Source organism: Oncorhynchus kisutch, linkage group LG10 (assembly GCF_002021735.2).
Source record: "Oncorhynchus kisutch isolate 150728-3 linkage group LG10, Okis_V2, whole genome shotgun sequence".
Taxonomy (NCBI): Eukaryota; Metazoa; Chordata; class Actinopteri; order Salmoniformes; family Salmonidae; genus Oncorhynchus; species Oncorhynchus kisutch.
The window spans coordinates 56,424,100-56,439,386 of NC_034183.2; the positions used below are offsets into that span (position 1 = coordinate 56,424,100).

General features: G+C 41.4%; 1 protein-coding gene across 1 annotated transcript; it reads left to right on the forward strand.

Moving 5' to 3' along the window:
* Window positions 1–1,653: 1,653 nt before the first annotated feature.
* On the forward strand, window positions 1,654–13,160 carry LOC109898471 (SUMO-conjugating enzyme UBC9-B). The gene is made up of 7 exons (XM_020493449.2): window positions 1,654–1,797; window positions 3,623–3,702; window positions 4,206–4,289; window positions 5,773–5,845; window positions 7,182–7,291; window positions 11,982–12,061; window positions 12,285–13,160. The coding sequence occupies exons 2-7, from the start codon at window positions 3,637–3,639 to the stop codon at window positions 12,343–12,345; spliced, it is 474 nt and encodes a 157-aa protein (XP_020349038.1). The 5' UTR covers window positions 1,654–1,797; window positions 3,623–3,636; the 3' UTR covers window positions 12,346–13,160.
* Window positions 13,161–15,287: the final 2,127 nt, after the last annotated feature.

Sequence of the window (15,287 nt, forward strand, 5' to 3'; positions counted from 1 at the left end):
CATTTTGTAAATGTTTAAGAATTTATATTTTAAAAAAGCACAAAGGTTTCATAATTCATAAAAGTAATGTTAACGGACTGCTATTATCGTATAGAACCAAATGGATCAGATCTCCTAAGCCAGTGTTCACCTCAGACCTTATTTTCTGCATTTATTCAAAGACCCTAAACTTTCTCTACTCATTTTTGAGTGGCGTAGTGGTCTAAGACACTGCATCTCAGTGCAAGAGGCATCACTGCAGTACCTGGTTCGAATCCAGGCTGCATCACATCTGGCCGTGATTGGGAGTCCAATAAGGCAGTGCACAATTGGCCCAGCGTCATCCGGGTTTGGTCAGGGTAGACCGTCATTGTATCTAATTTCTGGGTTGTAGGACTACAAGCTGGTGAGCTCTACTAGCACTGAACTCCAAATGTTACTTTTATCCAAACTGATACATCGAGAAGATGGAAATCCAGTTTTTTTTGCTGTTGAAAAACTGCCTTTTTTGTCCCCCATTTTGGGATGACTGTGTAATCAATTATTTTGTTGTTCAACACGACGTGCCATTCCATAATGGCTGCTGTAACTACTTCTAGTTAGCATGAGGTCAAAAAAGGGCAGCTTTTTTTTAAAGAAAACCAACAGTATATATTTTTGGGAATTTAAACCAGTTTCGTGGTATCCAATTGTTGTAGTAGCTACTATCTTGTCTCATCGCTATAACTCCCGTACGGGCTCGGGAGAGACAAAGGTTGAAAGTCATGCGTCCTCCGATACACAACCCAACCAAGCCGCACTGCTTCTTAACACAGCGCACATCCAACCCGAATGTGTCAGAGGAAACACCATGCACCTGGCAATCTTGGTTGGCACGCACTGTGCCTAGCCCGCCACAGGAGTCGCTGGTGCGTGATGAGAGGATATCCCTACCAGCCAACCCCTCCCTAACCCAGACGACGCTAGGCCAATTGTGCTTCGACCCATGGACCTCCCGGTCGCGGCCGGTTACGACAGAGCCTGGGCGCGAACCCAGAGTCTCTGGTGGCACAGCTGGCGCTGCAGTACAGCGCCCTTAACCACCCGGGAGGCCAAAAACCAACAGTATTTTAATCTTCTGGTTGAATCAGTTTGGATGAAGGTCAGATCTTGGAATACAGTAACATATCCCATCCCTGTATTAAGGTATGTTTTCTGACCCATATCTTGCGCCAACTCTGCAGTTGAACTAAATGAACTATGACGGCGTTCCGACCACAGTGCAGCTCAGTGTAAACAAGCATAATGGTAGGGTCGAAATCTTTTGGATACACTCCGTCCCTAACTTTGGGTGTACTGTCTCTTTAAATGCATAGCTGTCCAATGCTTTGCCTGAAAGTCATGATTATAATCTCTAAATTATCATATAATTTGTACCAACATACACCGTACCTTAATTTTCTGCTAAATATAATATATTCATCGTATTAGTTGTATCACCACATAGTTCACAGAATATTCAATGTTTCATGTTTTTGTCTTGTTTGTTCTTGTTAAATAGCTGACTCAAAATAATTTGGGATGGTAGCAAATTTGATTACAACCACTCTTAATAAGCAACACCTTGTAGAGAACAAATTGTCATAATAAGTCATTGGCGCTAATTGTTTTCAGGCACTAGCAAGTAATCAGGTCCTATTTAGCCTAGGCTAAATTTCACTTTTTTTTTTTCAGGAGGGAAACTTCACTAGCCTAGCTAGATTTGTCTCGAGTTAGATTTTAAAAATTGGGCTACCCGAGTGTTCTTTTAAAAATATAGTGATTTTTATCACACTGAAGGTAAGTCTTTGTCGTCTACTGAGAATGTTTAGTTTTTTATCCGTAGTCGGTGTAAGTTTTTTTTGGTTTGTGGTTTATGAAGCTAACGCCAGAAGGCTTGCTACTATTAGCTAGGCTAAAGTAGTTGGCTAGCTAACTACGCTATTCAGACGGAAGACTGAAACACCTGTATTTACGTCTTAAACGTCATGTTTTATCTCGGCTGGATATGTGTATTTAAATTGGTACGGCATCCTAAACTGGACTTCCATGTAGCTAACCTAGCCTCGAAATGTGACTACTGCGCACTCTGTTGCACACTTGTTTAGCGGCTTTTTATGCCAGCATTGCGCAGAGTTGCATATTCGCGTTGGACAACAAAGACTGCAATTGTAACTACTGCTGTACAAGTTATCCAATCAATACATACTTTATGGGGCATGTGTGTCAACAAAAGCTGCTATAGCGAACATGCTAGTTTGCTACATTTGCAACCAGCGTTACCTGTTCCTTTGTACCATTCCGCTGAGTGATAACCTAAACATCCAACAGATACCTCGTTTGTGGGAATTGAATTCCTAAACCTCGAGGCCAAAGTTTCTCCTGTCAATATATTTTAGGTCTCGCAATCTTGTCAGCATATTGATAGTGGCACATTAAAAAAATGTCGCGTTAGTCTGGTATGAAGCTTCAATACTATAGCCACAGATGGAACAACGAGACAGATATTACACTGGATTTGTAAATATGAAGCGTCGCTTGGCGTTTAATCTCTACCAAATATGGTAGTGAAGAGGAAGCCCACTGGCGCGCAGTGGGAGAAGATGGAACGAAATCGATTTTGGACTATTCTGCACATTTTCTCATCGATGAAACATTTGTTCTCAAGTCTTTTCCCAAAACTAGTCTGTTTTGAACAGAGTGGACTAAGATCAGTACACTTAGCCTTTGCCAAAGTTTATAAAATCGCAGTGTTTAGGTGCAATGTCGATTTGAGTTAGTGCACACACGCATTTGAGTAGGCGTTCCCTAACGGAAGTATTCAGATGTATGCTAGAACTGGCCAATAGGATCTCGCTAGCTTGGCTCTGCCTACCTTGTTCTGCCCACTATGACTCATCTGTTCCCATTGGAATTGACAGTGTGGTCCATCTTGGTTTAGTTAAAATATTTGCTATAGCTTTTCTACACCAGGGCCCCCAGCTACCTACAATAACTAGGCTCCCCAGATAATGTAAAGTAAAATATTTTCACCAGATTGAGTTTGTTTTGGTCTTTAGTTTGTTTTATGCAGTCAATGCTTACATTACACTAAGAGAAAAAAGGGCTCCAAAAGGTTTCTTCGGCTCTCCCCATATGGGAACCCTTTGGGGTTCCAGGCTATTCCTGGATACAAAATGGTTTCTGCATAGGGTTTTCCTATGGGGACATTTGAAGAACCAGATTGAACCTTTCCTAAGAGTGTAGGTGAACTTAGAGCCTACCTGAATGGAAGTCAGTTGTACCTGTTTACTACACACACACAAAAAAGTAAACAAGCTGCATTACAATAATGTTGAAAACAATATGAAAGACTGAGTTCATATTGAACACATTTAGGCTAGGTGTTTGGTTGTGCCCCTTGGAACCTGTGGATGTGACCTAGTTGAAGTGGTTGCAGCATTGTGAACTTTCTGAGCATCACATTTGGCTGTGCTGTTATCCAGAGACTAGTAACATGAATTGATCAAATGCCAGAGAAATGAAAACCACCTGAACTGATCTGATGCCAAACTTGTGCATCACATCTGCATTGTTTATTTCAATAGAACTGTACACCACTGTTGATCTCTTGTTTTTGACTTAGGGAGTCCTCACGTCATGTCTGGTATAGCCTTAAGTCGTCTTGCACAAGAACGGAAGGCCTGGAGGAAAGACCATCCTTTTGTGAGTATCAAGGGACTTGGGTGGAAGCCATTTTCATGTCAACAGTGCCTTTTTCGTATAAGCCTAGCTGTTTCTTTAAGGGCATGTGTCATTTTGGAAGACCTGCTTGTGGAAATATGTTTCTGGATAGTCTATTCCACATAACATTTTACACTATGCCAAGCACAGCTGTACTGCCCTGGCCTGGTTGAATAAACTTTATTGATCCCAAGTGGGAAATTGGATTTGTCACCAGCATTACTCTTACAGGGGGACAATACAAACACAGGCATAGGCCTACATCTGAACAGGTACTACATAACTGATGGCTGTTGGAACTAATAAAATAGCCTACATTACAGGTGACTGAGCCGTTAACGGGGCAGCGCTGCCAACTAAACACATTGAGTTACGCAGCCATAGAGGGTCGGGGGCTCAGGATGATTCTGGGCAGGGCTGTAGTTGGCAATTTCATGGAGTTAGACATTTAACAATGTTGAACACTATCTCTTCCCTCTCCCTAGGGGTTTGTTGCTGTGCCAACAAAAAACCCAGATGGAACAATGAACTTGATGAATTGGGAGTGTGCCATCCCTGGAAAGAAGGGGGTAAGAGTCATGAGTGAGAGCAGAACATTCTCTGTATATATTTTGTAGGTACTAGAGGTCGACCGATTATGATTTTTCAACGCCGATACCGATTATTGGAGATAAAAAAGCCGATGCCGAATTGTTTTTATTTTTTATTTGTAATGACAATTACAACAATACTGAATTAACACTTATTTTAATTGAATACATAAATAAAATCAATTTAGCCTCAAATAATGGTTTTAAATAATGCAAAAACAAAGTGTTGGAGAAGAAAGTGAAAGTGCAATAATCTCGGGAGTTGATAGGCTTGAAGTCATAAACAGCGCAATGCTTGAAGCTAATGCTAAGAGCTGCTGGCAAAACACACAAAAGTGCTGTTTGAATGAATGCTTACAAGCCTGCTGCTGCCTACCATCGCTCAGTCAGACTGCTCTATCAAATCATAGAACTAGTTATATCATAATAACACACAGAAATACGAGCCATAGGTCATTAATTTGGTCGAATCCGGAAACTGACTCGAAAGCAAATTAGGCGGCCCAAACTGTTGCATATACACTGACTCTGCGTGCAATGCACGCAAGAGAAGTGACACAATTTCACCTGGTTAATATTGCCTGCTAACCTAGATTTCTTTTAGCTAAATATGCAGGTTTCAAAATATATACTTCTGTGTATTTATTTCTAGAAAGGCATTGATGTTTATGGTTAGGTACACATTGGAGCAACGACAGTCTTTCTCACGAATACACACCGCATCGATTATATGCAACGCAGGACACGCTAGATAAACTAGTAATATCATTAACCATGTGTAGTTAACTAGTGATTATGATTGATTGTTTTTTATAAGAAGTTTAATGCTAGCTAGCAACTTACCTTGGCTTACTGCATTCGCGTAACAGGCAGGCTCCTTGTGGAGTGCAATGTAATCAGGTGGTTAGAGCGTTGGACTAGTTAACTGAGGTTGCAAGATTGAATCCCCGAGCTGACAAGGTAAAAATGTCATTCTGCCAATGAACAAGGCAGTTAACCCACCGTTCCTAGGTCGTCATTGAAAATAAGAATGTGTTCTTCACTGACTTGCCTAGTTAAATAAAGGTGTAAAAGGAAAAAAACGGCCAAATCGGTGTCCAAAAATACCGTTTTCCGATTGTTATGAAAAATTAGGTCTGATTAAGTTATCGGCCATTCCGATTAATCGGTCGACCTCTAGTAGGTATCACTATGTTCAGACTGGAGGAAGCAATCACTCCTTTGCAGCCTAATAAGTTGGCACTGTATGGACAGCAGATTTAGTTTTAATGCAACTAAGCAGGGTATTAATTGGTTGTAGGAAATATTAAATACACTGAGGTGCTGGTACTAACATCTATAGAGCTGCTGGATGACCAATGTTAATTGATTACCACAGTTGTGCGACATTTTCATTGCTTCACTATGAATAACTCCAGTTACTGAAGGAGTGTTGACCAAATTGCTATATTTCTCTCCACAGACCCCATGGGAGGGGGGCTTGTTTAAACTCCGAATGCTCTTCAAGGATGACTATCCTTCTTCACCTCCCAAGTGTATGTTTTCTCTTTTTAAAAGTCCAATGAAGCTGTTATGTGTATAAGTTCTGGGTAACAGTTCAGTACCTTACTGTGGGTGAATGATGCGTCTTGCTGTAGAGATCCAGCATTTACAATATTACACTGATTAGCCAGATGGTGGCCCTGTAACAAGGAAATGCAAACTTTCATGAAATTTGCCACATGGGTCCATCATAAGGAAATAATTTGCCTCTGGGAACCATAAGGTCTGCCATTGAGAAATTTGTGATACACCTAAGGTGCTACTCTTATGGCACCGAATGACTGATCTACATGAAACTTGATATGGCCAAAGGTCTCAACGCAATATTTTTCATACTAGTACCTAAAACATGGCCACTATTGATGGCTCCTGAGTGGCGCATCAATCTAAGGCACTGCATCTCAGTGAAAGAGTCGTCACAAACAGTCCCTTGTTTGAATCCAGGCTGTATCACATCTGGCCGGGATTGGAGTCCCATAGGGCGCCTCACAATTGGCACAGCGTTGGCTGGGGTAGGCGGTCATCGTAAATTATATTTTTCTTAACCGACTTGACTAGTTAAATAAAATAAAATGACCAATGTTTACATGAATGTGGTCTGGCACATATGTCGGTCAAGCATGTTCATAGTGTAACAACATTTGGTAAGCATTTTGCAAACACTCTACTTAACATATGCAAGCGCATTCATATTGACCACATGGTGGCTATATAACGCGCACATGTTTTTATTGCTGTCTGACTCAGTGTTGAAATTTGGCACATGCTCAGGGAAATGAGTCTAGCTAACCCACACAATATCTGACACCACGGGCCCACGCCATATCTGACACCGATGGACCCATTTGCCACAACTTGGAGTGATGCGTCTTAATAAATAGACCTGTCATTTACAAAATTAGTGATTGCCCCAAGGGGGTGCTGCATTAGTGGGTGATGACATGTATACTCTTGCCTTGTTGGCCATTTTAATTGAAAACAAACAAAAATAGCTTCTATGAAGAGCAAATTCTCAAGAGAATTTTGCTAGGACTGGTGGTGTGAGTGGGTAGGGGGAAAACAGAACCAGCTGTTTGAACTATCCTTATTGGTCTATTAACACATTTTACCAGGCAGGCTGAAACTACATCCCACTAAAACAGGCTGAAATTTCAGTCTCTTTTCAAACCACTCTTATACTAAAAGGGCATTATCATAATGTTCAGTATTATTCAAACCTCTGTGTGGATAGAGGGAGATATCTATTGATAATCAGTGTTTAATGAACTGCAAATAAGTGCCATCTGGAACTTTCTCCATATTGTGCGAATAATTATATTTTCTCCGCAGGCAAATTTGAGCCCCCTTTGTTCCATCCAAATGTATATCCCTCTGGTACAGTCTGTCTATCGATTTTAGAGGAGGACAAAGACTGGAGGCCAGCCATCACTATCAAACAAGTAAGAGCTTTCATCCAAGACCCCTCTCTGGTTTTAGCTTTTTCTTTGCCTATAACCCTAGAATAGTAATATATACTCCCCTCTATGTATTTGGACAGTGAAGCTAATATTAAAAAATTGCCTGTATACTCCAGTATTTTGGATTTGGATCAAATGTTTCATATGATGCGACGGTACAGAATGTCACATTTTTATTTGAGTATTTTCATACAGATCTGTTTTTAAACATTTAGAAATGAAAGCACTCTATCTAGTCTTCCCCCCCCCCCCCTTTCCAAAAATAGAGAAAGATACAGAAATTTGAGAAGTATTAATAAATGCACAGTGAGTAACTTTAACTTGGCTATATACATTGGGTACCAGTAGAGCCGATGTGCAAGGGTACGAGGTAATTGCCGTAGATAGTGCATTCACCTGGACTTAGGCCATTTTGTTACATTACAGCCTTATTCTAAAATGGATTTTAAAAAATCAGTCATTTAAACACTACTACATAATGACGAAACACAACAGGATTTTAGAAATGTTTGCAAATTTGTACAAAAACTACCTTATTTACTTAAATATTCAGACCCTTTGCTATGAGACTTGAAGTTGGTCTCCGGTGCATCCTGTTTCCTTGAGCTGTTTCCACAACATGGAGTCCACCTGTAATAAATTCAATTGATTGAACATGATTTGGAAAGGCACAACTGTCTAAGGTCCCATGGTTGACAGTGCATGTCAGACCAAAAACCAATCCATGAGGTCGTAGGAATTTACCTTAGAGCGCCGAGACAAGATTCTGGCACAGTTCTAGGGAAGGGTACCAAAAAATGTGTTGCATTGAAGGTCCCCATGCTGTGGGGATGTTTTTCAGCGACAGGGTCTGGGAGACTAGTTAGGATTGAGGCAAAGATGAACAGCAAAAGTACAGAGATCCTTGATGAAAACCTGCGCCAGAGTGCTCAGGACCTCAGACTGGGGCTAAGGTTCATTTTCCAACAGGACAATGATCCTAAGCATGCAGCCAAGACGAGGCATGGGTGGCTTCGGGACAGGTCTCTGAATGTCTTTGAGTGGCCCAGCCAGAGACTGGACTTGAACCCGATCTAACATCTCTGGAGAGATGTGAAAATGGCTGTGCAACAACACTCCCCGCCCATCCTGACAGAGCATGAGGATCTGCAGAGAAGGAGAGAAACTCTCCAAATACAGGTGTGCCAAGCGTCATACCAAGAAGACTCGAGGCTGTAATCACTGCCAAAGGTGCTTCAACAGTTTCATAGCTTAAAATACATTTGCAAAATGTATAAACCTGTTTTTGCTTTGTCATTAAACGGTATTGTGGGGGGGACTATTTGATGCATTTTAGATTAAGGCTGTAAGATGACCAGGAACTTGACGCGCTCAACCCGCTCTACTACAGACCCGTCGACGTGAATGGGGGAGTGCTAGGCCCTCATTTCCTGTAGTCCACAATAAGCTCCTTTGTCTTGTTAAGGGGGAGGTTGTTGTCCTGGCACCACACTGCCAGGTCTCTGAACTCCTTTCGGCCTGATCACAGACAACAATTTGCCATTTGTCAGCAAACCTAATGATGGATTAGAGTTGTGCGCTGAGGGGCCCCTGTTTTGAAGGTCAGCGTGACTGTTTCCTACCCTCACCACTTAGGGGCAGCCTGTAGTGGTTCCAGTTGCAGAGGGAGGTATTCAGTCCCAGGGAGATCGGTTAAGTGATGCGCTTGGAGGGCACTGGTGCTGTGACACCGCCCCAGACCATGACGGACCCTCCACCTCCAAATCGATCTCGCGCCAGAGTACAGGCCTCGGTGTAACGCTAATTTCTTTGACGATAAACGCGAATCCGACCATCACCCCTGGTGAGACAACGGTGACTCGTCAGTGAAGAGCAATTTTTGCCAGTCATCTCTGGTCCAGCGACGGTGGGTATGTGCCCATAGGTGACGTTGTTGCAGGTGATGTCTGGTGAGGACCTGCCTTACAACAGGCCTACAAGCCCTTAGTCCATCCTCTCTCAGCCTATTGCAGACAGTCTGAGCACTGATGGAAGGATTGTGCATTCCTGGTGTAACTCTGGCAGTTGTTGCCATCCTGTAAATGTCCCGCAGGTGTGATGTACCAATCCTGTGCAGGTGTTACATGTGGTCTGCCACTGCGAGGACAATCAGCTGGCCGTCCTGACTTGCGTAGTGCTAATGTGTTAGCAGGCTGTTAGTGATAACCAATAGCGGGCTAGTTGGCTTGCAAGCTAATTTGTAGCAATACATTCAAAGTTTGCTTGTTAGTTGGCAGAAAATGTAATTGAAACCAGTAGTCATGACTAATCAATTGTGGCTTTGTAATGCATTTAGAATTCCGATCAGTTTTATGTAGTAACAATACAGAAGTGAGGGAATTTTGATGCATATTCTAATACACATCCATAGGTTACATGTGGTTATGTTTATGCTACCTACCCATTTAACCTGGTCTGGGTTTCAACTCTATTGAAAATGCCCTTTGTTACAAATTTAACTAGAACAATGCACATCCACTGATGACAAACATCTGGTAGAAGGCAGTATAGAAAATGAACACTGGTCTCAAGCCGACGTGCTAGTGAGTAGCCAGCTGATCTTTATTTAAAGTCTAGCCAACTTGTAACTATTTGGTTGCTAACAAGGCAGAACAGTTGAATTTTTATGTATACACCTTTCTCCAACTGTTTGAACAGCCTGTTTAGATGTTGAAATCAATTGGCCTACCTGGATAAGATGCTTATTTCTCAGAATGGTATGCCAATTCCTTATATAGATGTATTTTTAATGTTCATTGCACATTTATAAAAGACAAGACAGCTAGCACAAGTCTGGCTAAAGTGCTGCTTGCGGTATGTGATGCTGCATGCGACAAACTGATTATTTAATTTTCCACAATCCTATTTGTTGATACTCCTGCTCTGTTCTACATTTTGGGAGTTGAGACACAAGGGTATGGTTACAAAGGATAAGTTCTCTATTACAGTAAAATGGTTTGATGCATTTCGGGGACCACATTATTTTAATGTGTTTTTTTGGGACAAAATGCAAATGGTGAGTTCAAACTGCTTGTCAGAGATGAGGACCTTTTCTGTCTTGTGATTGGCGGGGGAGTGGTTTGTTGTCTGCAAGTGGGAAGGGGCACAAAAGGAGAGAAGGAGACTAGATAGACCCTGAAGACAAACGCTCATAATGTATTCTTGAGTTACATTTGGAACATTGTGCTGAAACTTACATTTTATATGTTGCCCAGCCCTAATGTACATCCCGGTCACTGTGGGGACGATGTCATTGCTGTACTTATTAATGAAGCCGGTGACCGATGTGGTAAACTACTCGATGCCATCGGATGAATCCCAGCACTTTATCAGTCTGTGCTAGCAAAAGTCTTGTAGCCTAGCATTTGCTTTATTGAACCACTTCTATATTGGGCATGTCACTGTTACTTCCTGAATATTTGCTTGTAAGCAGGAATCAGGAGGATAAAGTTATGGTCAGATTTGCCAAATGGAGGTTGAGGGAGAGCTTTGTATGCTTATCCATGTAGAGAGTAAAGTTGAGGTTTTGCCTCAAGTTGCTCAGGTGACAAGCTGGTAGAAATTGTCATGGATTTCAGTTTCCCTGCATTAAAATCCCGTGCCACTAGGAGCAATACTTCTGGATGAGCATTTTCTTGATTGCTTATGACCCTATACAGCTCGTTGTGCAACGGTTTGTGGAGGTAAATAGACAGGGAATAAAAATATAGACACCCTCTTGGTAAATAGTATATGAAGTGTATCAAAGTAGTCAGGTTTAGTATTTGGGCCTATATTCCTTGCACACACTGACTACATCATGCTTGTGACTTAACTCGTTGAATGCATTTGCAGTTTGTTTTGGGGTTTTGTTTTGACAAATAGGAACTGAATGGTGATTTGATGACTGGAGTAATTTTATCTAGGTTTTTGAACATTTGTAAATTAATCCTGAATGCCATGATTTAAGAAGTCATGAATGATTCCAGTCAGAGGCTTCAACAAAACATGCTACCTTCTCACCATTCCCAATAACAGGAGATTAGCATTTTTCAGAGGTATGATCTTTGTGCCTCTAACCTCACTTACCATAATTCACCAATACCTTTTTGAAACAGTAAAACAGGTGTAGGAAAATATCCTTGAATGAAAGTTGACATTCTGTACTGTCACCTCATTGGGCTCCTGAGTGTCGCAGAGGTCTAAGGCACTGCATCTCAGTGCTAGAGATGTCACTACACACACCCACAACCGGCTGTGATTGGGAGTCCCATAGGGTGGTGCACAATTGTCCCAGCATCTGCTGGGTTTGGCCAGTGTGGGCAGTCATTCTAAATAAGAATTGTTCTTAACTGTCTTGCCTACTTAAATAAATGTTTCTAAGTGATCTCAAATCCAAAATGCTGGGCTATAGAGACTAACATTTTAGCTTTACTGTCCAAATGCGTATGGAGTGGCTACATTTAGATGAGATCTTTGCGTCAGTGTGGATGAGAACTGTACCCGTGTACACAGGTGACTTCTGACTGCACTGTAAACTGCTTTGCTGCAGAGGGCAGCATGGCTTCATGGTGGTAACTTATTAGGGGAAATTGATTTGAAGCCATGGAAGGTTGCGAAACAAATTGCCTTTATACTTTGTTTTCATCCACAGATATTGTTAGGAATCCAAGAGCTCCTAAATGAACCAAATATCCAGGATCCTGCACAAGCTGAGGCGTATACAATTTACTGGTGGGTCTGAGCCAGTAGATATTTTAATTAAGTGAAAGGTTTGTCAAATGTCAGTCGGAATAGGATATACACAGCTGCTGGCAATCTTCTCATTAGCTTGTGCCCATCCTGGCCAATAGTTTGTCTAGCTGTTTGCCAACATTGTTGAAAGGCTGTTAGTTGATACTTGATATTTCCAGGAAATATCCCATTCCTCATAACATGCCTCCATCTTTCATTTCAGCCAAAACAGAGTGGAATATGAAAAAAGGGTTCGAGCGCAAGCCAAAAAGTTTTCTCCATAAAGCTTCAAGACTACGCAAGATTGAATTTTTTTTTGCTGAGGATTTTGTCTCTGCCCCCTTTTTGTCTGCCTCCAACTATGTCCATTGTTCACCTATTTCCTGCTGGACTGTTTTAAAACTGAATGTGTGCCATTTCTTTCCATCACCCACATACTGATGCACCCCTTTGCTTTTTTTTGACTCGGAAGTCCTGGATTTGAAGGTGGACTATGCCTCCATCACAAAGGATTTTCCGTACTCCAACTGTGGTATTTCTTTTTCAAGAGCTCACGCTTGTCAGAAAAGACTATGAAATGGGAGTCACTTCTGTTGATTTTTTATTTTATTAATGTATTCAATGTTAGAATTATTTTGCCTACGTTCTGATAAAGATATAGAAAAACAGGCCTCAATGAACCCATTCAAAGGTAGTTTAGTGTATCTGCATCAGACTCTGTTAAGTTGTTTTGGTCCAAATATTTAGGTTTAAATAAAATGTTTGTACCAAGTAAGTGTTAAAACATGTAGATGGACTCAGTTCCATCTTTCCCAATGCATTGTGTTGCCAGTTGAATGCTTGTTACTCTTGAAGGCTGACTTTGGGTAAAAATAACAGTTTTAGGTGTACCTGACCGTGAAAGAATGTGATTTGATCATTTAATGCTTAAACAAATGGTTGAAGAGCTATGTCTACAGAAGTGCCATTTTATCAATTGCTTCTGTCCAAAAAACAAATTTTGTCAAATGACAATACATACTCGACGAGTTATTGGCTCGTTGAAGTCGGCAGTTTACATAAACTTAACACGGAGCCCAAACCGGCTGCGCGTGCGCCATCGTGCATTCATTTATTTTGTCCCCCTACGATCACGACACGCAGGTTAAAATATAACGACCTCTGAACCAATTACATTAATTTGGGAACAGGTCAAAAAGCATTAAAACATTATGGTAATTCAGCTAGTAAGCCTGCACTTGCTAGCTAATTTATCCTATTTAGCTAGCTTGCTGTTGCTAGCTAAGTTGTCCTTGGATATATAAACATTACCAGAAATGCACGAGGTCCTCTACTGTGACAATTAATCCACACACAAAATGGTCAAATGACTCGTTTCTAGTCATCTCTCCTCCTTCCAGGCTTTTTCATCTTTGTACTAATGGTGATTGGCATCTAAACTTCCATAGTATTACTACACTGACCGGCAACACAGTTTGTCTTTCAATCCCCCATGTGGGTATAACCAATGAGGAAATGGCATGTGGGTACCTGCTTCATTAAACCAATGAGATGGGACAGACAGGACTTGCAGCGTGATCTGCGTCGGAAATGGAAAGGAGTTCTATTTAAGCCCTTGGCAACGTAGACGCTCATTGATGCGCGCGAGCAGTGTGGGTGCTATAATTTAATAACATTTATTTTGCAACCTATTAGGTAGGAGTCATTTAAACAAGTTTTTCAACCACTCCACAAATTTCTTAACAATAGTTTTGGCAAGTCGTTTAGGACATCTACTTTGTTCATGACACAAGTCATTTTTCCAACAATTGTTTACAGACTATTTCACGTATAATTCACTATCACAATTCCAGAGGGTCAGACGTTTACATGCAATAAGTTGACTGCCTTTTTAAACAGCTTGGAAAATTCCTGAAAATGACTTTAGAAGCTTCTGATAGGCAAATTGACATCATTTGAGTCAATTGGAGGTGTACCTGTGGATGTATTTCAAGGCCTACCTCAGTGCCTCTTTGCTTGACATCATGGGGAAATCAGCGAAGACCACAGGAAAAAGAATTGTAGACCTCCACAAGTCTGATTCAATCTTGGGAGCAATTTCCAAACACCTGAAGGTACCACGTTCATCTGAACAAACAATAGTATGCAAGTATAAACACCATGGGACCATGCAGCCATCATACCGCTCAGGAAGAAGATGCGTTCTGTCTCCTAGAGATGAATGTACTTTGGTGTGAAAAGTGCAAATCAATCCCAGAACAACAGCAAAGGACCCTGTGAAGCTGCTGGAGGAAACGGTACAAAAGTATCTATATCCACAGTAAAACAAGTCCTATATCGACATAACCTTAAAACCCGCTCAGCAAGGAAGAAGTCACTGCTCCAAAACCGCCATAAAAAAGCCAGACTACGGTTTGCAACTGCACGTGGGGACAAAGATCATATTCTTTTGGAGAGATGTCCTCTGGTCCGATGAAACAAAAATAGAACTGTTTGGCCATAATGACTATCATTATGTTTGGAGGGAAAAGGGGGAGGCTTGCAAGCCGAAGAACACCATCCCAACCGTGAAGCACGGGGGTGCAGCATCATGTTGTGGGGGTGCTTTGCTGCAGGAGGGACTGGTGCACTTCACAAAATAGATGGCATCATGAGGATGGAAAATGATGTGGATATATTGAAGCAACAGCTCAAGACATCAGTCAGGAAGTTAAAGCTTGGTCACAAATGGGTCTTCCAAATGGACATGACCTCAAGCATACTTCCAAAGTTGTGGCAAAATGGGTTAAGGACAACAAAGTCCAGGTATTGGAGTGGCCATCACAAAGCCCTCAATCCTATAGAAACGGTGTGGACAGAACTGAAAAAGCCTGTGCGAGCAAGGAGGCCTACAGACCTGACTCCGTTACACCAGCTCTGTCAGGAGGTATGGGACAAAATTCACCCTACTTATTGTGGGAAGCTTGTGGAAGGCTACCTGAAACGTTTGACCCAAGTTAAACAATTTAAAGGCAATGCTACCAAATACTAATTCAGTGTATGTAAACTTCTGACCCACTGGGAATGTGATGAAAGAAATAAAAGCTGAAATAATTCATTCTCTACTATTATTCTGACATTTCACATTCTTATAATAAAGTGGTGATCCTAACTGACCTAAAAATGGAATTATTACTAGGATCAAATGTCAGGAATTGTGAAAAACTGAGTTTAAATGTATTTGGCT

Excerpts from the sequence above, each read along its gene's own strand:
- LOC109898471 (XM_020493449.2), top strand. The coding sequence starts at position 3,637 with ATGTCTGGTATAGCCTTAAGTCGTCTTGCACAAGAACGGAAGGCCTGG. Across the intron at positions 3,703-4,205 it reads GGAGGAAAGACCATCCTTTT|GGGTTTGTTGCTGTGCCAAC; the intron begins GTGAGTATCAAG and ends CCCTCTCCCTAG. Across the intron at positions 7,292-11,981 it reads CAGCCATCACTATCAAACAA|ATATTGTTAGGAATCCAAGA; the intron begins GTAAGAGCTTTC and ends TTTCATCCACAG.